General features: G+C 44.4%; 1 protein-coding gene across 2 annotated transcripts in view; it reads right to left on the bottom strand.

Annotated features, from left to right (window-relative positions):
- LOC118376381 (janus kinase and microtubule-interacting protein 1-like) overlaps positions 1-14,993 on the bottom strand; it is a 51,904-nt gene extending 36,911 nt beyond the window's left edge. The window contains exons 1-5 of one of the 2 annotated variants that reach the window (XM_052508013.1): positions 14,481-14,993; positions 2,063-2,366; positions 1,294-1,626; positions 836-997; positions 1-71 (exon numbers count right to left, since the gene is read on the bottom strand). The exon at positions 1-71 is cut by the window's left edge and continues 139 nt beyond it. In XM_052508013.1, coding sequence (XP_052363973.1) covers positions 1-71; positions 836-997; positions 1,294-1,626; positions 2,063-2,218 — 722 coding nt within the window. In that variant the 5' untranslated portion in view covers positions 2,219-2,366; positions 14,481-14,993. The remainder of the gene's footprint in view (positions 72-835; positions 998-1,293; positions 1,627-2,062; positions 2,367-14,480) is intronic. The other variant, XM_052508012.1, reaches the window with a different exon arrangement.
- Between the last annotated feature and the right edge of the window lie 7,459 nt (positions 14,994-22,452).

Raw genomic sequence — 22,452 nt, 5'->3', positions numbered from 1 at the left:
TAACCTGCCTGCAACCCCAGCTCCCTCTCCAACGCAGACACCACGCGGTCCTTCCCCTTCAGCTCATCCATCTAAGAAAGATGGGAGGATAGAGAGGAGGAGAGAGGGAGTGATAGTCATCTAAACGTTCACTCTGGAACTCGCCCGCCTTAACCCGACCTGCACTCTCTTTCTACCCCATTGTTCCCTTCCTCCACCAACGGCTCATCCTTCTCCAACCACAGACGAGTGAACGAACAGGTATGCGACACCAACGCCGTTGAGTGTAATTCATTCATGAATCCTAGTTCACACTCCCCCTTCTCTCTTCCGGTCTTCATCTCACTGCCCCGCTCACTCTCGCCTCCTTTCCCTCTCCTTATCCCGGTAAAATTATATTTTAGTCAAATGGCCCGGCTGTAAAACCGGTTAGAGATACCTCTTTCACGGCCCTGTGCTAGCATGCTGTGTTCTTCTGTCTTGTCGTCAACAGTCGGTGTGTGTTACCTGTGCTACCCTGGGTCTCTGAAAAGCAAAACTACACAGTGTGAAATAGAACTGGAGATCAACATAGGACACAGTGCAATTCAAGCCACTGATCAGATCGAGTGCATACAGGGAAGTGCATGCAGGGAACTCAGCAGTACAGGATCGGAGGAATCAGTCTATTGCTTGAGGGTAATTCCAGTTTCACTTAACTATGGTTTGTGTTGGTTTGGAATTTGGTTCACTTTCAGGTCACTCAGCACCAGACAACCATGTCGTCTCTCACATGGTCTTGTTTGATGTGGGTTAGGATCAATCAGGGGTCATGTGATCGGGTTAAGGCGTGGCGGCCATGTTACGGTCGACTCACCACCCTTCGGATGTCTCTCTCGCAGTCTCTCTTGATGCGGTTGATCTCATCCTGGTGCTGCTGGTAGGCTGTTCGGAGGTCGGCTGCTTTGGCCTTGTCTGCCTGCAGTGCGTTAGCCAGAGCCTCCTCAACGTGCTTCCGTGCCGTCTCCTGCTTCATGACCTGAGGGGAACACACACAAACAGGCACAATTAGCGTGTATATACACTTCCAAGTACTGGGACCCTGAAGCAATTAAGATGATTCAGGAGATAGTAATGTCATATGACTCTGCTAGTCCAGAAACAAAGAAGACGCTCTGTTTCTTTAAATAAGAATTTTCAAAACCAGATTAAAACAGTCAAACTGCTTATACTGAAAACAAGATGTGATTCTGATTGACCATGGGGGGGAAAAAATGACTATATCTAATACAACAATGCAAGTTGGATTCAAGTTGATTCCCAAGGTCAACCTACCTCCTGCTGAAGTTTGAGTCTCTCCCCATCGAAGGCCCTCCTGGCCTCCTCACGGGCCTCTCCTAGCAGGGCGCTCTTCAGCTTGTCAGCCGCCCCGTCCCTTAGCGCATGGACCAGCCCCTGGAGCCGCTGCACCTCCCCGTCGCGGATCTTAATGGTACGTGATAGCTCCAACTCGTGTTGCCGTGCCAACGACTCGCGGGCGGCGGCCAGCTCGCGGAGCTTCTCCTCGTGCAGTTTGGCGCGGAGGTCGGTGAGGACCACCGTGTGTTTGTGTTGTTCTAGTTCCCTGGCTTGCCTCTGCTCCTGGAGACGCTCTCTCAGCTTAGAGACCTACCCAGCGGAAGGAGAGGACGGTGGGATAGAGGACAGGGGAGGAGAGAGGCAAAGGGGAGGAGAGGTTCGCAGGGGAAATAGGAAAAAGAGAGAGTGTTAATGATTTCCTAATAGTATCATTAAGCAATAAGGCCCAAGGAGGTGTGGTATATGGCCAACACACCACGGATAAGGGCTGTTCTTAAGCACAACGCAACGTGCCTGGATACAGACCTTAGCCGAGGTATATTGACCATATAGCACAAACCCCCGAGGTGCCTTATTGTTATTATAAACTGGATACCAACGTAATGAGAGCAGTAAAAATAAATGTTTAGTCATACCAGTGGTATATGGTCTAATATACCATGGCTGTCAGCCGATCAACATTCTGGGCTTGAACCACCCAGTTTATAATTAACAGTGGATCATTGTATAGAGGGGGCGGGCCTACCTTGCCCTTCTCCTGCTGCAGTTCTATCTGGAAATCCATCAGCTTGCTCCTCAGCTCCTCATTGGCTGTCTGCGGCAAGTCGCCCATGGCCTCCGTCCTCTCCTTCCCACGCGTCTTCTTGGAAGGCGGGGCTGAGGTGGGTGTGGTCGATGACATTGTGCTCCGCCCACCCAATCAGAGGACACGACTCAGAGGGGATGAGGAAGTGGAGGAGAATCAGGCGATGCTCTTCCTCCCCACACAGCCTTCCCTATGTAACTTCATCATCCTTGTCTACATCACTGGCTGAAGATACCCGTCTGTCCTGCAGAGAGCAATAAGAACAACAGGTAAGTAATGTGAAAACAAAAATCATAGGCCAGCAGAGTGGAGCTTGAGGAAAACATTATATTATGAGACCTGGAAACACCCACACATGCTCACACAGACACTTTCAACATCCACAGAGCTCACACAGATACACACACTATTTCAACACCCACAGAGAGCACACTGGCAGCTCCCCGGCCATTTATCATAATCCAATTCCTCTCCATGGGATCCGCTTAGAGGCTCCATCGTGCATGAAATTCTGTCTGGCCAGGGCAGGGTGGGAGTGGGGCTACTACAGCCAAGATAACCCTCTACTACTACTACTTCTACTACAGCCAAGAGAACACTCTTCTACTACTACAGCCAACAGAACCCTCTACTACAACTCTACTACGACTACCCCCGCAGCCGAGAGGAGCCTCGACTACCCCCGCAGCCGAGAGGAGCCTCGACTTCCCCCGCAGCCGAGAGGAGCCTCGACTACCCCCGCAGCCGAGAGGAGCCTCGACTACCCCCGCAGCCGAGAGGAGCCTCGACTACCCCCGCAGCCGAGAGGAGCCTCGACTACCCCCGCAGCCGAGAGGAGCCTCGACTACCACTACCGAACCCTCTACTACTACTACTACTACTGCAGCCGAGAGAACAATCTACTACTGCAGCCGAGAGAACAATCTACTACTGCAGCCGAGAGAACCATCTACTACTGCAGCCGAGAGAACCATCTACTACTGCAGCCGAGAGAACCATCTACGACTGCAGCCGAGAGAACCATCTACGACTGCAGCCGAGAGAACCATCTACGACTGCAGCCGAGAGAACCATCTACGACTGCAGCCGAGAGAACCATCTACTACTGCAGCCGAGAGAACCATCTACTACTGCAGCCGAGAGAACCATCTACTACTGCAGCCGAGAGAACCATCTACTACTGCAGCCGAGAGAACCATCTACGACTGCAGCCGAGAGAACCATCTACGACTGCAGCCGAGAGAACCATCTACGACTGCAGCCGAGAGAACCATCTACGACTGCAGCCGAGAGAACCATCTACCACTGCAGCCGAGAGAACCATCTACCACTGCAGCCGAGAGAACCATCTACCACTGCAGCCGAGAGAACCATCTACCACTGCAGCCGAGAGAACCATCTTCTACTGCAGCTATGAACCATCTTCTACTGCAGCCGAGAACCATCTACTACTGCAGCCGAGAGAACCATCTACTACTGCAGCCGAGAGAACCATCTACTACTGCAGCCGAGAGAACCATCTACTACTGCAGCCGAGAAAAACCATCTACTACTGCAGCCGAGAGAACCATCTACTACTGCAGCCGAGAAAAACCATCTACTACTGCAGCCGAGAGAACCATCTACTAATGCAGCCGAGAACCATCTACTACTGCAGCCGAGAGAACCATCTACTACTGCAGCCGAGAGAACCATCTACTACTGCAGCCGAGAGAACCATCTACTACTGCAGCCGAGAAAAACATCTACTACTGCAGCCGAGAGAACCATCTACTACTGCAGCCGAGAGAACCATCTACTACTGCAGCCGAGAGAACCATCTACTACTGCAGCCGAGAGAACCATCTACTACTGCAGCCGAGAGAACCATCTACTACTGCAGCCGAGAGAACCATCTACTACTGCAGCCGAGAGAACCATCTACTACTGCAGCCGAGAGAACCATCTACTACTGCAGCCGAGAGAACCATCTACTACTGCAGCCGAGAGAACCATCTACTACTGCAGCCGAGAGAACCATCTACTACTGCAGCCGAGAGAACCATCTACTACTGCAGCCGAGAGAACCATCTACTACTGCAGCCGAGAGAACCATCTACTACTGCAGCCGAGAGAACCATCTACTACTGCAGCCGAGAGAACCATCTACTACTGCAGCCGAGAGAACCATCTACTACTGCAGCCGAGAGAACCATCTACTACTGCAGCCGAGAGAACCATCTACTACTGCAGCCGAGAGAACCATCTACTACTGCAGCCGAGAGAACCATCTACTACTGCAGCCAAGAACCATCTACTACTGCAGCCAAGAGAACCATCTACTACTGCAGCCAAGAGAACCATCTACTACTGCAGCCAAGAACCATCTTCTACTGCAGCCAAGAACCATCTACTACTGCAGCCAAGAACCATCTTCTACTGCAGCCAAGAACCATCTACTACTGCAGCCAAGAACCATCTTCTACTGCAGCCAAGAGAACCCTCTATTGAATAGTCTGGGATGACTATTGGATGGTCTAGGACTACTATTGAATGGTCTGGGACTACCATTGGATGGTCTGGGACTACCATTGGATGGTCTGGGACTACCATTGGATGGTCTGGGACTACCATTGGATGGTCTGGGACTACTATTGGATGGTCTGGGACTACTATTGGATGGTCTGGGACTACTATTGGATGGTCTGGGACTACTATTGGATGGTCTGGGACTACTATTGGATGGTCTGGGACTACTATTGGATGGTCTGGGACTACTATTGGATGGTCTGGGACTACTATTGGATGGTCTGGGACTACTATTGGATGGTCTGGGACTACTATTGGATGGTCTGGGACTACTATTGGATGGTCTGGGACTACTATTGGATGGTCTGGGACTACTATTGGATGGTCTGGGACTACTATTGGATGGTCTGGGACTACTATTGGATGGTCTGGGACTACTATTGGATGGTCTGGGACTACTATTGAATGGTCTGGGACTACTATTGAATGGTCTGGGACTACTACAAATGATTCAGTCTCTCCTCAAGCCTAGTTAAATAAAGGTTAAATAAAAATCAAGAAATAAAGCCCTCTTCAGCCATCCGAGGGAGTCCACATCTAATCCTCAGACCCCTGCTGGCCTCTTTCCTCTCCTCAACTCAAACCTCCCACCCTTGTGTCGGTCCTCCCCAGATCCATCCCCACTCCTTAGATACCTTCTGCCCTCCGCTTTGCAGTTATAATGCGGTTGGTAGCCATGTTGCGCTGCAGATGTGAGAAGTTAGTTTATGAGACAGCATGGCAGAATATATAAACAGTACCCTCATTGAGAATGGACTTGGTCTCTTTCTCGATTCATAAGGCTAAGGAAGTGTTCCAGTGTAACCCAGTAACCTTCCCGTTCTGCTGAGTAATAAATAAATCATTCAAAATGGAGATGAAGCATTAAGACCGGAGGCTATGCCATCCTTTCCCGCCCGCACACCACTCACACAGATGGCAGCAATTGTTACCAAGGCAACTCGTGCTCTTAAACTTCACTCCTCCCACATTAAAGGACCCTGTGAAAGAGGGAAGTGTCTCCCGGAGGATTTCAGACATCTCGTCACACACACACACCTGTGTTGCACTCACATCGAACACACACAGACTATGTTATTTCTTTATCTAGAGACCATCTCTCTCAGACGAGCATGACTGAGTCAGAAATGCATTGCTGAGGGGCAGGGGAGCGCTCTCCCACACCGACAGACAGAATGAACAGGCAGGCACTGGGTGAAAACAGGAAGACAGGAAGAGATGGAGAGAGAGGTGGAAGGGCAATCACACTGAACCCCCTCTGCCTCCTCCCCCCACTCTGCCCTACTTTCCCACCTCCATCCTTTCCGTTGCTATGATGATGTCACGCAGCAGAGTGGAGAGGAAAGCTATTCTCCCATTCACACACACACACACACACACACACACACACACACACACACACACACACACACACACGGAGAGGAAAGACCGAGTGAGCGAGAGAAAGGAGAGGACATTGCACACAGCCACACACACACAAAGAAAACCACATCTGTATTCTTACTAACATCTATTTACAAACACACAAGCTATGCTCAAAATGTTGTGTGTCGAGCGATCAGCGAAGGGTTATACCATGTTTGGAGAATAATTCAATTGTGCAATCAATACCAACAGGATGAGAAGCATGGCTCAGCTTGTAGCGCAAATACATGTTTGTGGGTGTAGTTTTGATTTAGCGCTCAATTGCAGGGTGAATTTGTCGATATGAACTCCATGCATTTTGCAATCTGTGTTTTGGAATGTGAATGGCATGACCCCCCTAGTCTTCCAGCCCAGTAGCGCATCAAACACAACCACTTCACATCTGCCATCCCTGGAACAGATGTGCACATCCACATCCACCACCGTGTGTCTGGGGAAGTTATTGGTCCAGGGAAAAGCAGGAATGTATTAACGGGAAGCTGTGTTGTTTTGCAAGGGAAGAAATAACATATGTTGAGCACTTGTTGGCTGCTTTTACTTCACTCTGCAGTCCAACTCATCCCAAACCCTCTCAATTAGGTTGAGGTCAGGTGATTGAGGAGGCCAGGTCATCTGATGCAGCACTCCATCACTCTCCTTCTTGGTTAAATAGCCCATATAAAACAAAATGGGTCATATAAAACAAAATGATAGTGGGACTAAGCTGAAACCAGATTAGAGGTCGAGCGATTATGATTTTTCAACACCGATACCGATTATTGGGGGACCAAAAAAGCTGATACCGATTAAAAATCGGCCAATTTTATTTTAATTTGTAATAATGACAATTACAACAATACTGAATGAAACTCAATATAATACATAAATAAAATCAATTTAGTCTCAAATAAATAATGAAACATGGTCAATTTGGTTGAAATAATGCAAAAACAAAGTGTTGGAGAAGAAAGTAAAAGTGCAATATGTGCCATGTAAGACGTTTAAGTTCATTGCTCAGGACATGAGAACATATGAAAGCTGGTGGTTTCTTTTAATATGGGTCTTCAATATTCCCAGGTAAGAAGTTTTAGGTTGTAGTTATTATAGGACTATTTCTATCTATACCATTTGTATTTCATATACCTTTGACTATTGGATGTTCTTATAGGCACTTTAGTATTGCCAGTGTAACAGTATAGCTTCCGTCCCTCTCCTCGCTCCTACCTGGGCTCGAACGAGGAACACATTGACAACAGCCACCCTCGAAGCATCGCTACCCATCGCTCCACAAAAGCCGCGGCCCTTGCAGGGCAAAGGAAACAACTACTTCAAGGTCTCAGAGCGAGTTACGTCACCGATTGAAACGCTATTAGCACGCACCCCGCTAACTAGCTAGCCATTTCACATCGGTTACACCAGCCTAATCTCGGGAGTTGATAGGCTTGAAGTCATAAACAGCTCAATGCTTGAAGTACAGGGAAGAGCTGCTGGCAAACGCACAAAAGTGCTGTTTGAATGAATGCTTACGAGTCTACCACCGTTCAGTCAGACTGCTCTATCAAATCATAGACTTAATTATAACACACAGAAATACAAGCCATATGTCATTAATATGGTCAAATCTGGAAACTGTCATTTCGAAAATAAAACGTTTATTCTTTCAGTGAAATACGGAACCGTTCCGTATTTTATCTAACGGGTGGCATCCATAAGTCTAAATATTCCTGTTACATTGCACAACCTTCAATGGTATGTCATAATTACGTAAAATTCTGGCAAATTAGTTCGCAACGAGCCAGGCGGCCCAAACTGTTGCATATACCCTGACTCTGCGTGCAATTAACGCAAGAGAAGTGACACAATTTCCGTAGTTTAATATTGCCTGCTAACCTGGATCTCTTTTAACTAAATATGCAGGTTTAAAAAAATATACCTCTCTGTATTGATTTTAAGAAAGGCATTGATGTTTATGGTTAGTTACATTTGTGCAACGATTGAGCTTTTTTCGCAAATGCGCTTTTGTTAAGTCATCCCCCGTTTGGCGAAGTTTTTCTTCACAGTTTGCAACGAGCCAGGCGGCCCAAACTGCTGCATATAGCCTGACTCTCTTGCACAGAACGTAAGAGAAGTGACACAATTTCCCTAGTTAAAAGAAATTCATGTTAGCAGGAAATATTAACTAAATATGCAGGTTTAAAAATATATACTTGTGTATTGATTTTAAGAAAGGCGTTGATGTTTATGGTTAGGTACACATTGGTGCAACGACAGTGCTTTTTTTCACGAATGCGCTTGTTAAATCACCCATTTAGCGAAGTAGGCTGTGATTCAATGATAAATTAACAGGCACCGCATCGATTATATACATCGCAGGACAAGCTAGATAAACTAGTAATATCATCATCAACCATGTGTAGTTAACTAGTGATTGTTAAGATTGATTGTTTTTTTACAAGATACGTTTAATGCTAGCTAGCACCTTACCTTGGCTCCTTGCTGCACTCGCATAACAGGTAGTCAGCCTGCCATGCAGTCTCCTCGTAGAGTGCAAAGTAATCGGCCATGATCGGTTTCCAAAAATGCCGATTACCGATTGTTATGAAAACTTGACATCGCCCCAAATTAATCGGCCATTCTAATTAATCGGTCAACCTCTAAACCAGATGGGATGGCGTATCGCTGCAGAATGCTGTGCTAGCCATGCTGGTTAAAAGGTGCCTTGAATTCGTAATAAATCACAGACAGAGTCACCAGCTAAGCACCCCCACACACGGTGGTTGTAACAAAAAATGTCAAATGCAATGTTTCTTTTAAATTGCAAATTTGGACTCATCAGACCAAAGAACAGGTTTCCAATGATCTAATCACCATTGTTCATGTTTCTTGGCCCAAGCAAGTCTCTTCTTATCATTGGTGCTCTTTAGTAGTGGTTTCTTTGCAGCAATTCGACCATGAAGGCCTGATTCACGCAGTCTCCTCTGAACAGTTGATGTTGAGATGTCTCTGTTACTTCAACTCTGTGAAGCATTCATTTGGGCTGCAATTTGAGGTGCAGTTAACTCTAATAAAGTTATCCTCTGCAGCAGAGTCTGGGTCTTCCTTTCCTGTGGTGGTCCTCATAAGAGCCAAATTCATCATAGCGCTTGATAGTTTTTGCGACTGCAGATAAAGTAATGATGGACTGTCGTTTCTCTTTGCTTATTTGAGCTGTTCTTGCCATAATATGTACCTTAGCAGCCTAAGGTGATACGTTATAAAAAATCCCTTCCGAACAGCCAAATACCAACCTGAACCTAAGCCAAAAAATGTAGTATTATTACAAACATCTTCCTTCCGGAGTTTCCTGTCCCTGAGGACTTTACTTTGTTTTACACACTACATTGTACTGAGGGAGCTTTAGTTGTGGTACAATACAATGTTTTATTTATTTATTTTATTTGCCCTTAAATTTAACTAGGCAAGTCAGTTAAGAACAAATTATTATTTTCAATGACAGCCTAGGAACAGTAGGTTAACTGCCTGTTCAGGGGCAGAGGGACAGATTTGTACCTTGTCAGCTCGGGGATTTGAACTTGCAACCTTCCGGTTACTAGTCCAATGCTCTAACCACTAGGCTACCCTGCCGCCCCAATGTACCATCATGATTGACAGTGTACTGTAGTGCTTTGTAGTAACGGTGTCGTTGCTAGAGAACAGATATGGCAGCAGTACCAGCTTAACAGTGCAAAAGTAGCGTGGCAATAAAGGCAGATGCCTTTAGACTGGTCCAGAGCTCATTAGCCAAACACAGATGGACCACCTCTAGGCCAGTCTGCACAACAGAGCCCACACACACGCATGAACATACACGGCTGGGTTAAATATCAATATAGCCAAAGTGACTGAAGTGAGACAGAACACCCACTAACTACGCACTGACTGGGTTTAAAATGTACCAATAAAAACGTTCAGTGGTGTAAAGTAATTAAGTAAAAATACTTAAGAGTACGACTTAAGTCGTTTTTGGGGTCTGTACTTTACTATTTATATTGGAGTACTTTTACTTCACTACATTCCTAAAGACAATTATGTACTTTAAACTCCATCAGTTTTCCCTGACACCCAAAAGTACTCGGAACATTTTGAATGCTTAGCAGGACAGGAAAAGCGTCTGATCTGGCACTCACTAAACACATGTTTCGTTTGCAAATGATGTTGAGTGTTGGAGTGTGCCCCCTGGCTATCTGTAAAAATATATATATAAGAAAATAAATGGTGCCTTCTGGTTTGCTTAATATAAGGAATTTGAAATTATTTATACTTTCACTTTTGATACTTAAGTATATTTGAGCAATTACATTTACTTTTTAAACTTAAGTATATTCAAAACCAAATACTTTTGAGACTTTTACTCAAGTAGTATTTTACTGGGTGACTTTCACTTGAGTCATTTTCTATTTGAAAAGATCTTAATTTTACTCAAGTATGACAATTGGGTAATTTTGCCATCACTGAAAGGATGGGAGACACACACAGAGGGGCACACTCCTCACATACTGTACATTCTCACACACACACACACACCAGGCTGTGATAAAAGCTGCAGCAGAGAGGGAGAGAGCAGATTGTGGACTTACAGAACAGGTCTGGCCAGCCTCCAGGCCCAGGATTGGACCTTCCATAGGGGGAGAAGAGGAAAAGTGACCTGGCAGAGGATGCTGAAACCCTTCTAATGGTAAGACAATGTGACAAATATACTAGAACTATAAAAATAATAATGTTTTTGACACATCTGTTCACTCTTGGACATTAACCACGTTTCCATCCACAGTTTTTATACGAGTAAAGTTATGCCGTAGAAACAAATATCACAACAACTGTGACGGAAACAGGATGTTTCGGTACAATTTTATCAATTGTGTTATCAAGTGTTATCAAATGTGTTCGTTTGACATGTGTCAGTCAAATTAATTATGGAAGAAATGGCAGTAAAAACACCTTTAAGTGGCAAATATTGATATAATAACCATCAAGTTGAAGTAAACTTGGAGTCACGCGATGACATGGTATGTGCTCCTCCCACTACGACTCAGGAAACCATGCAGTTTATTATGCTACAGATGAAATAAGTTATGATCAACTTCACAGGATGGCGAAAGTGCAGGGTATGCACTTGATGCTCGTTCCCAATAGATGTCAAGGGTCTTATTCTGATGACATGATGATCGATGCTTGACCAAAATATTCTCGCTCTAATCCATAATAATCTCATCATGTAAACTAACCTACTCAACACTATCTGCAACATGTTGGCTGGAGCGCATGTGCCAACCCAAAACTAGGCATATTTACTCATTTGAGATGTGTTTGATGTCGTTTTCCCCTATAGACCCATTTGGCGAAGTGGACCTGAAGGTGGTTCCTGGCATGATGCCTCCATGGTCATAAAAAATGGATGGTGAAATGATACGCCCTTAACACAACCTGTACACATACTGTAATATGAGCATTTCTACAATGCAGTCCACCTGTACTGTCAGTAGAGCATAGAAATGCTTCCCTTATCCAGATGGTGTGACAAAGGCAATTCTAACAGACCTGCTAAACTTTCTTTGTTGTTACTTTTAAGGTTGGAGTCAACAAGCAATAGCCTACCTCCGGAAGGCAGAGCCAAGAACCATTTTGTCCGCCAGCTCGGGGGAACGCTACACTGCTCACAGACCTGTGTAAGGTTCAATGTAATTGCATATAGTGGACACTTGCTGGACATTTGAAACTCTGTGTATTGGTCTTGTTTCAACACTTATTTTACATCTTATGTATTAGGGATAGGGAGCAGTGTTGGAAAAAGTACTCTATTGTCATACTTGAGTAAAAGTAAAGATACCTTAACAGAAAATGACTCAAGTAAAAGTCACCCAGTAAATTACTACTTAAGTAAAAGTCTAAAAGTATGTGTTTTTAAATGCACTAATTTACAATGGTGGAAAAAGTACTTAATTGTCATACTTGAGCAAAAGTAAAAAGTCAAAGTAAACGCTACACATCAAACCAGATGGGACAATTTCCTTGTTTTTCTATTTACGAACAATCAGGGTCACACTCCAACACAATTTACTAACACATTATTTGTGTTTAGTGAGTCCACCAGAGCAGAGGCAGTAGGGAGTCCAAACACATTATATTAATAGGTGCATGAATTGTACCAATATTGCCGTCCTGCCTGAGCATTTGAAACGTACTTTTGGGTGTCAGGGAAAACATATTTGAGTAAAAATGACATATTGTCTTCAGGAATGTTCTGGAGTAAAAGTTGTCAAAAATATATATAGTAAAGTACAGAAGAAGAAAAAACTACTGAAGTAGTTTGATTTCAAAGTATTTTTTACTTAGTTACTTTACACCACTGATAGGGAGGGTGTTGAGTGGAAAGGGAAGGGAAGGGAAAGGGGAACCCTAGTCAGTTGCACAACAATGCATTCAACCGAAATGTGTCTTCCCCATTTAACCCAACCCCTCTGAATCAGAGGTGCGAGGCTGCTGCCTTAAATCGGCGTCCACATCGTTGGCGCACAGGGATCAGTTGTTAAGGGTTGACTGCCTTGGGGTATCAATGTGAATGTGTTTAAAATAAAATTATTAAATACAACGATTTAACATAATAATCACAGTGACATTGGGTTATAGTCAACCCAACTGTGGGTTGATTAGATAACCCAATGCGCTGGGTTTTGAAGAATCTACTCAATGCATTGGGTTACAATAACCCAACGCGCTGGGTTTTGAAGAATCTACTCAATGCATTGGGTTACAATAACCCAACGTGAGGTATATGCTATAATGAACCATTTGTTTTTAGTGAGTACAAACAACTCGATATTCACAACAGTCCAAGTCATGATGGGAGTTGCAGTGTTGTGTAAAGAGAGGGAACAGAAGGCTCAACAGTATACTATTGCAGTCTATTAAAAGGACTGCTTGCTACCTACTGTCTGTGATGATGGTACTATGCTGAATTTTAATAGAGCAATGTGTGGGATTTAAACAGCAGTGTGTGTGTGTGTGTGTGTGTGTGTGTGTGTGTGTGTGTGTGTGTGTGTGTGTGTGTGTGTGTGTTCAGGGCCAGGACGATAACACTGTGCCAATGCTTTTTCCCCAACGTGAAAACACGAAGCAGACCAAACTCTTTGGTTCTTTAAAAACCTGTTGTATGTAAAAGGTTGTGTGCTTTAGCTTGGGGAAAACAAATCAAATGTGACCATGGATGACAACATAGGGATGTTTGTTTCCAACATTCAGGCTGTTTTCCTAAAGTTAAACCCACTTCATGTTTAGTTTCCTAGCCGAGCTACTAACGAGAAGTGCGATACCGGTATCGCCCTGGCCAGAGTGTGTGTGTAGCAGCAGAAGCGATAGCAGTAGCAGCCTCTCATCCACATGACAATCCATCCAGTAACCTCATTAAACCTGCCTCCATCTCTTGTTTTCTCCAACACTCTTACCCTACTCAAGGCTGGGGTCTGGGGTGAGATGGGTAAGAGGTGAGGGGTGAGAAAGGGAGAGGGATACGGATCCAGCATTGAAAGCAAGGAGAGATAAAGTGAGAAAGGCAAGGCGGAGTGGGACACACATTAGACTCCATACCAAATGTATTAGAAGGGCAGGGATAAAAGGGCAGAGGTTGAGGGTCAGGAGTTTGAGGGTTGGAGGAGAGGCCGTGAAGAGAGCAAATGGTCCAGGCAGCTGTTGCTCTAAAGATCCAATTAGCAAAGAGTCACATTTGATGACAAATCTGGGTTTAGGTGCCCAAAGCACCTGCGGATCACCCCTTCTAATCACCATCATTAGTGATGTAAGCGGGACACATATGTTGTGTCCACTTGGAGAAATTATGTACATGCGTCCAGTTGTTTCAAGCAATTTTACAGTATTCAGGCAATATTACAGTACCGTAGGCTAGAGTAGATGGCCATGTCAGATGGACATGTAATATTGGAGATGGACATGTAATATTGGAGATGGACATGTCCCTAGCACATCAGCTATTTAACCACCACCAAATTTCGTCTCGGCCCCCCCCCAAATGTCTATGGCCAGCCCTGCCGCAGACCACAACATCCATATGCATGGCCAAGATGGCTCTAAAAAGCTGAAGATCAGCAATCTGTCATGGCCATGTTGTAACATCAGCCGGCTATACACAATATTACAATGTTACACGGACTCCGTGTAAAGAAGATACAATTTAAAGACGGAAGTATAGAGTTAGGTGATGACTGGCAGCGCTACCCGGATATCAGAGGATGTCGCCCGTTGCAGAAGCCACAGCCTGCCTGTCAGTTTGCGCACGTCACACAAATTCACAAATTTGCCTACAGAGCTATCGGGCTGGCCAACATAAACTTACTTAAATGGTGTCAGTCATCAAGTGAGAGGTATTCTTGTCGGTCTGGTTAAACGTTGCTGGTTCTCATTCACTATGGCAGCGGTGCCTCGGCGTCGGTTTATAAAGCGCACTCTCACCTCGATTTGAGATGCTGTGCTGGGCGTTCTCTTTTTTCCATCGAGCAGGCGAGTTACAAACTTATCCTCTCAAATAGTCTGCTATGAATGAATCCCTTTATAAATAGCAGCGGATGGTAAAGTTTGGCCCAATGTAGGCTAAATTCCACTAAAACGTGGTGTCCGGACTGGATTAACGGTTCTGCGGTGGGCTTCTCTCTGCACGCTGGCACACACCACGCCTACACGACGTCAGTTTTCTCTCAAAACATTTCATCCAGCAGCTCAGCTCTCCCAGTGATAAAATGGGAGATAAAAAAAACAACGCTACGTGGACGTGGGAAAATCATGGACGTCGCCGGTAACGCAAAAGACACGCGACACCTGACTGCGTGTTCAGGAATGACACCGCACGGGAAGAGCGTGCGGGAGAAGCGTGCACCGTCATAGCAGGACGCCTGGTGGTCTGGCAATAAGCTATGCAATTACGCATATATGATGCTATCCCCCTTGTCTTTAAGATGTGCCTAATAATGCACAGAACCAGTCCTCTATCCTAATAATAGGCTATTGAATAATGATGATACCCAATTAACCTCTGACACTTTGAAGTGGACTGAATGTGAGAAATGTGAGAGAAAAAAACGTTTTCGCTTAGGCACTGTTCCACTTCCTTCCCTAGTCCATTCTTTGCTCCTCCATCTGGTGAATGCTTATTCCAATGTCAATCAGGAGTGGGCAGTCAATGCAGCTATAGACTACCCATCCCACAGAGTAACCGGGCTGACTATCGGTATGCTTGTATAGGAGGAGTGTTTGCATTAGTGAACATCACCCAGCAGTATAAGTATCTAGTGAGAGTAAATAAGAGTGTCTGCCTGAAGTCCCACAGTAGTGTGACTGTGACCCAGATTCCCTGGGCCTGGATGGATGCATTACTCACGCCCAGCTGCCTGTCTCTCTCTCTCTCTCTCTCTCTGCCTACTGCTGTGGTCTGTCTGAGTGGCATTCAATACACAGACATACACAAGCACAGACACACACTAACAGACTCCACTGCACACGTTAGTGGCAGCATATGTAGTCCATCGCTGCAGGGCCATAGGATGTTGGGAGGGTGAGTGTGGTTGGTAGGCTAGGCCTGATGCTGAGAACAGCACAATGAGGCTGCGTTTACACAGACAGACCAATTCTGATCTTTTTTTCCCCACTAATCGTTCTTTTGAATAGTTACATCAGATATTCTTCAGAGCTGATCTGATTGGTATATAAGATAATTTAGTGAAAAATATCAGAATTGGGCTGTCTGGGTGAAAGCTGCATAACAGACTGATAAGGAAGGGAAGGGGCTTTGGAGGGATGGTTTGAATGCGGGGCAGGCAGAGAGAGACTGACTAATAGCGAGTGTTGCTTTTCATCATTTTATGAATCGGTCTCCCAATTTTTTCAAACTTTATTTGTGTGCTGTTGGATGGGATGGGCGTTTGAGGCCGTAGTCAGTGTAGAAATAGTGGTGATGGATGCTAGCTATTCTATTTTCCTATGGCTGTACTGAAAGGAGTGGAGTGTACAAACAAGCCTCTGTCTTAATAAACTTTACATAACCAGTTTAAGAATTCATGTGTGTGACAGTATGAGCTTAAATATATTCATGAGGATTAACAATTTAAACTAATTATGAACGAGCTCCTTTAGTGACAGACAGTCTGAAGGGCTCAGATGGGACCTGCGAGAGATTGAGTTATATGGAGATTTAGATCATCAAATGAAGCTACTGATAGTGATCCTCCCTTCCCATCTCTCTCTCTCTCTCTCTCTCTCTCTCTCTCTCTCTCCCTTTCCTACACACACATCAAACATCCCTTGGATCCCCCTCTCTCCCCCATGTCCATGTTCTCAGGCAGTACAGTACAGGCTCCGAAACGTCGCCTTTTCCCAATGTTGATCCTAGTCCCACACTGTCACAGCCTGCCAGTAGTGATGTAATGCTTCATGTGTAGTAAATGAGCCTTCGTAGGCATGACTCACCCTCTATTACACAGACTACGTGAGTCTGAAGTTCCACATCCTTACCCAAAGCAGCAGCCAAAACACACACAGAACATAACTCAAACACACTGCACAGACTACATATTGGTATAGAAAGTGGTTGGGGTGCCATTTATTTATTTGTTCCTGTCCATTGAAAGACCGGACGGAATGTAAACATATCTGTCTGTGAGGAACGGTGTATGAGAACAGAACCATGGTAACAGAACTGTTCCATTACACATTCCAGTACTGTTCTTTACTTTACAAATACACTTTTATACCTTCCTCAGCCAGCGTCATAACACAGACTCAGAATATCTAGATGAAAAGCTGCTGTGTGGCCAGTGCAAGGAAGGAACTAAATGTGGGCTCAGGATGGAAAGGGTATATTTGCTTCAGCTGTAGGAAAGTAAACAACCGTTGCAGTGTGTTTATTAGCATACTAGGCAAACATTTAACACAGTCTGTACATTGTGTTATGTAGACTATACACTGAGTGTACAAAACATTGAGAACACCGTCCGAATATAGAGTTGCTTTCTTGAATTAAGCAGCTCCAAAATGCAGATGTTTCAGCCGAGCTCAGTGCTTTCTGTGATGGTGGGGCAGCCAGCGGAAAATACAGAGCGTAGGGGTTGGTAATATTCTCTAGTTGAGCCGTGATTGGCTCAGTGTTCTGCCACTCATGGGGACACTACGTCGCCGCAAAATCTATGGGGAGAGCTCGATAATTCAGGCCCCTTGGGTGCTGCCATAGATTTACATTAGAAGTGCCCATCCAAGAAGGCTCAAGGTCATTGGCCAGAGATAAAATGACGTCAAATCACGTAGCTTTGATTGGACTAATCATGTCAGCATCATACTTTCAAAATCTTAGCTAGCAAGCTAGACAAGCAGTTATCATCATGAATCAAGTCGACAATATACTGGCAAATCATTACAATCCTAATCATATGAAGAGAAATTATAGATTAAATTTATCGGTGCTCATCGGCCATTGGACATAAACATTACACAACAAGTTGGAAATTGCAAATTCAACAATGAGTGGATTGGAAGGAATCAGTGGCTAACTGCAAGCTTTGTAAAGCAATCACTAGCCTGCTATTCAGTGGAGAGTGTGTGTGATCCAAGTCTGGGTTTAAGGGTCTCTTTTCCAAGCTTAAAACAATAAACAGTCACACATAACACACCATAGTCCAGAAAAGGTTAAATACATTGACCATGCTGTCAATCCAGCATGACTTCTGACGCATTCAAAACAACTGAAAACTCGGAAATGGGAAATCTCAGACTTCAGTGAGTTGAAGACAACTGGGAACTCTGGAAAAAAACTAGCTTTGGTCCTTTTCACCCTCATAACTTAGTATACTGTTCTGACTTGGTGGTGCACATGTAGGCTGTAACCTGTTTTAGAGAAATGTAATCATCAAATATTGTAAGAGCTTTCATTGTCTGTTAATATGCCCCCTTTATTTATCCTACGGTTCTGACTTGGTGTACAAGGAGAATACTGTAAGGCCGGGCCAGGTTCTGAATTATGTGCTGTACATTTCAAAAGTGCTGAACAAATAGTTATATTGACTACGCCCTTCCAAGCTCGCTCATAAATGTCTTCATTGAAATGACGGATTAACTCATCCGCTCATCATTCCCTTATGTACAGTAGATCTCAATTGTCAATAGAAACTACACTTTTTTAAGCAAGTCAGCTATATCAGCTATGTTTTTTGAAAAGGCAGTAAATGAGGTTGAATGAACTGTTTCACTGCCAGACTGCTGACAGCCAGGTGTAGCAGTTGTAAGGATTCCATCCATGGTGCTGAAAAGAAAGGCCTGCTGTTGGGACAGCTTTATGTAGGCTCTAACAGTTTGTGGGAACCGTTTATCACTGTTATAGTGGAAGATATCCCTCTAGTGGTGTGGGGGCTGTGCTTTGGCAAAGTGGGTGGGGTTATATCCTTCCTATTTGGCCCTGTCCGGGGGTGTCCTCGGATGGGGCCACAGTGTCTCCTGACCCCTCCTGTCTCAGCCTCCAGTATTTATGCTGCAGTAGTTTGTGTCGGGGGGCTAGGGTCAGTTTGTTATATCTGGAGTACTTCTCCTGTCCTATTCGGTGTCCTGTGTGAATCTAAGTGTGCATTCTCTAATTCTCTCCTTCTTTCTTTCTCTCTCTCGGAGGACCTGAGCCCTAGGACCATGCCCCAGGACTACCTGACATGATGACTCCTTGCTGTCCCCAGTCCACCTGGCCATGCTGCTGCTCCAGTTTCAACTGTTCTGCCTTACTATTATTTGACCATGCTGGTAATTTATGAACATTTGAACATCTTGGCCATGTTCTGTTATAATCTCCACCCGGCACAGCCAGAAGAGGACTGGCCACCCCACATAGCCTGGTTCCTCTCTAGGTTTCTTCCTAGGGTTTGGCCTTTCTAGGGAGTTTTTCCTAGCCTCCGTGCTTCTACACCTGCATTGCTTGCTGTTTGGGGTTTTAGGCTGGGTTTCTGTACAGCACTTTGAGATATCAGCTGATGTACGAAGGGCTATATAAATACAATTTGATTTGATTTGATATAGTGCAATTAATGCACTGTTTAGTGTTGTGTTGTGGATTTGCTGGCATGCTAAAAAAACATTTTGGGAGTTTGCCCCACCAAGATTTATATGCTAAAGTTACCACTGACTCCAATGCCTCCCAAAGTTGTGTCAAATTGGCTGGATGTCCTTCGGGTGGTGGACCATTCTTGATACACACAGGAAACTGTTGAGTGTGAAAAACCCAGCAGAGTTTCAGTCCCTGGCACCTACCAGTGATGTAAAAAGTACCCAATTGTCATGCTTGAGTAAAAGTAAAGATACCTTAATAGAAAATGACTAAAGTAAAAGTGAGTCACCCAGTAAAATACTACTTGAGTAAAAGTATTTGCTTTTAAATATAGTTAAGTATCAAAAGTAAGTGTACTTGCTAAATATAGTTAAGTATCAAAAGTATAAATAATTTAAAATGTCTTATATTAAGTAAACCACACCGCTTAATTTTCTTGTTTTTAAAATGTATCGATAGCCAGGGGCATGCTCAAACACTAACATATAATTTACAAACAAAGTGAGTCCGCCAGATCAGAGGCAGTAGGGATAACTAGGGATGTTCTCTTGATAAGTGTGTGAATTAGACCATTTTCCTGTCCTGCTAAGCATTCAAAAGGGAAAATGTATGGAGTAAAACATACATAATTTCCTTTAGGAATGTAGTGAAGTAAAAGTAGTCAAACATAAATAGTAAAGTAGATACCTAAAAAAACGACATAAGTAGTACTTTCAAGTATTTTTACTTAAGTACTTTACACCACTGGCACCTACTACCATGTCCCGTTCAAAGGCACTTCAATATTTTGTCTTGTCCATTTACCCTCTCAATGGCACACATACACAATCCATGTCTCAATTTGTGCCAAGGCTTGAAAATCCTTCTTTAACCTATATCCTCCCCTTCATCTAAACCGATTGAAGTGGATTTAACAAGTGACACCAATAAGGGATCATAGCTTTCACCCGGATTCACCAGGTCAGTCTATGTCATGGAAATAATGTGTTTTATGTTTTTTAGCTGCTAACGAAGCTACACTCTAAAGCACACACTCACTAGCAACAAACATAGCTTGTGTGTAGCAACAGTTTACAAAAGACCCCTGGCTGCAAGAACTGACTCATCGCACAAAACAAACAAAATCGCCCCAGAAACAAAGAAACACTCAAATCTACAAACAGAACAAAAAACAGACATGAAAAGCTGCCAACCGACGGCCCCTTGTTTAGTGTGGCCCTTCTGTTTCCCTGGCTTCATCCTTTATTCTCATCTTCATCATCATCCTCACATCTCCCAGAGCCTAAAAATAGAAGCAGATCAATATGGAGAAGTGAGGCTGCTCGCCGCATCGGCGATCTAACAGCAAGCAACATCTCACGTTGGCGCACAGCCTCAGCTGGGTGTCCGGTTACAATATAAAGCTCTCTGAGCACTTGGAATAGCACTATGTAAATCCTATCCATCATTATCAAGGCAGCATCTCAGTCACAAGTTACCACAGCTGCTGTGGTACCCAGGCTTTGTTCCATTCTGAATAACAGCTCCCTTCCTTACAAAGGGAACTTCAAAGGGTGGGTAGTGGACACTAGGGGCACATTCCCTAGAATGTTGGTAATGGATACATATAGTTAACTACCCCGTCACTGTCCGCTCTAACACAAACCCGGGTTGGTTGCTATGGTTACCTGCGGTTCCCTTCTTCCTGTGCGTCTCTCCTTATCATCACTTTGTCAAGGCAACAATGGATGGAGCTTGTTTCTTTAGAGGCGTGTTACCTAGAGGAGATCAGTACTGGTAGATCCGTACAGTGAATACTTTAACTCACTTTATATATTTACAGTACCAGTCAGAATAGTGAAGACATCAAAACTATGACATAGCACATATGGATTCATGTAGTAACCAAAAACATGTTAAACAAATCAAAATATATTTTATATTTGAGATTCTTCAAAGTATCCACCCTTTGCCCTGATGAAATGTTTGCACACTCCTGGCATTCTCTCAACCAGCCAATCAGTTGTATTGTGACAAGGTAGGAGTGGTATACAGAAGATAGCCCTATTTGGTAAAAGATCAAGTCCATATTATGGGAAGAACAGCTCAAATTAGCAAAGAGAAATGACAGTCCATCATTACTTTAAGACATGAAGTGTCCTCAAGTGCAGTCGCAAAACCATCAAGCGCTATGATGAAACTGGCTCGCATGAGGACTGCCACAGGAAAGGAAGACCCAGTGTTATCTCTGCTGCTGAGGATAAGTTCATTAGGGTTAACTGCACCTCAGAAATTGCAGCCCAAATAAATGCTTCAGAGTTCAAGTAACAGACACATCTCAACATCAACTGTTCAGAGGAGACTGCGTGAATCAGGCCTTCATGGTCAAATTGCTGCAAAGAACCCACTACTAAAGGACACCAATAAGAAGAAGAGACTTGCTTGGGCCAAGAAACATTGGAAATAGACATTAGACTGTTGGAAATATGTCTAAATGTGAGATTTGTGGTTCCAACCGCTGTGTTTCTGTGAGAAGCAGAGTAGGTGAACGGATGAACTCCGCATGTGTGGTTCCCACCGTGAAGCATGGAGGAGGAGGTGTGATGGTGCTTTGCTGGTGATACTGTCAGTTATTTATTTGGAATTCAAGGCACCAGCATGGCTACCACAGCATTCTTCAGGGATATGCCATCCCGTCTGGTTTGCGCTTAGTGGGACTATCATTTTTTCCCCGAACAGGACAATGACCTCCCGAGTGGCGCAGTGGTCTAAGGCACTGCATCTCAGGGCCTACATACCCTGGTTTTATTCCGGGCTGCATCATAGTCCCATAGGGCGGTGCACAATTGGCCCAGTGTTGTCCGGGTTAGCGGAGGGTTTGGCCGGGGTAGGTAGTCATTGTAAAGTAAGACTTTGTTCTGAACTGACTTGCCTAGTTAAATAAAGGTAAAACACACCTTCAGGCTGGGTAGTTTGATCAATAAGCAGAGTGGTGGTACTGTATCTGATGACCTGGCCTCCACAATCACCTGACCTCAACCCAATTGAGATGGTATGTGTGAAGGAAAAGCAGCCAACAAGTACTCAGCATATGTGGGAACTCCTTCAAGAATATTGGAAAAGTATTCCTCATGAAGCTGGTTGAGAGAATGCCAAGAGTGTGCAAAACTGTCATCAAGGCTACTTTGAAGAATTTCAAATGTAAAATATATTTTGATTTGTTTAACACCTTTTTGGTTACTACATTATTTCATACGTG

This window comes from Oncorhynchus keta, chromosome 4 (assembly GCF_023373465.1).
Source record: "Oncorhynchus keta strain PuntledgeMale-10-30-2019 chromosome 4, Oket_V2, whole genome shotgun sequence".
Classification (NCBI taxonomy): Eukaryota; Metazoa; Chordata; class Actinopteri; order Salmoniformes; family Salmonidae; genus Oncorhynchus; species Oncorhynchus keta.
Note: the sequence above shows the minus strand (reverse complement) of the source record. Positions and strands in the feature narration are given on the sequence as shown.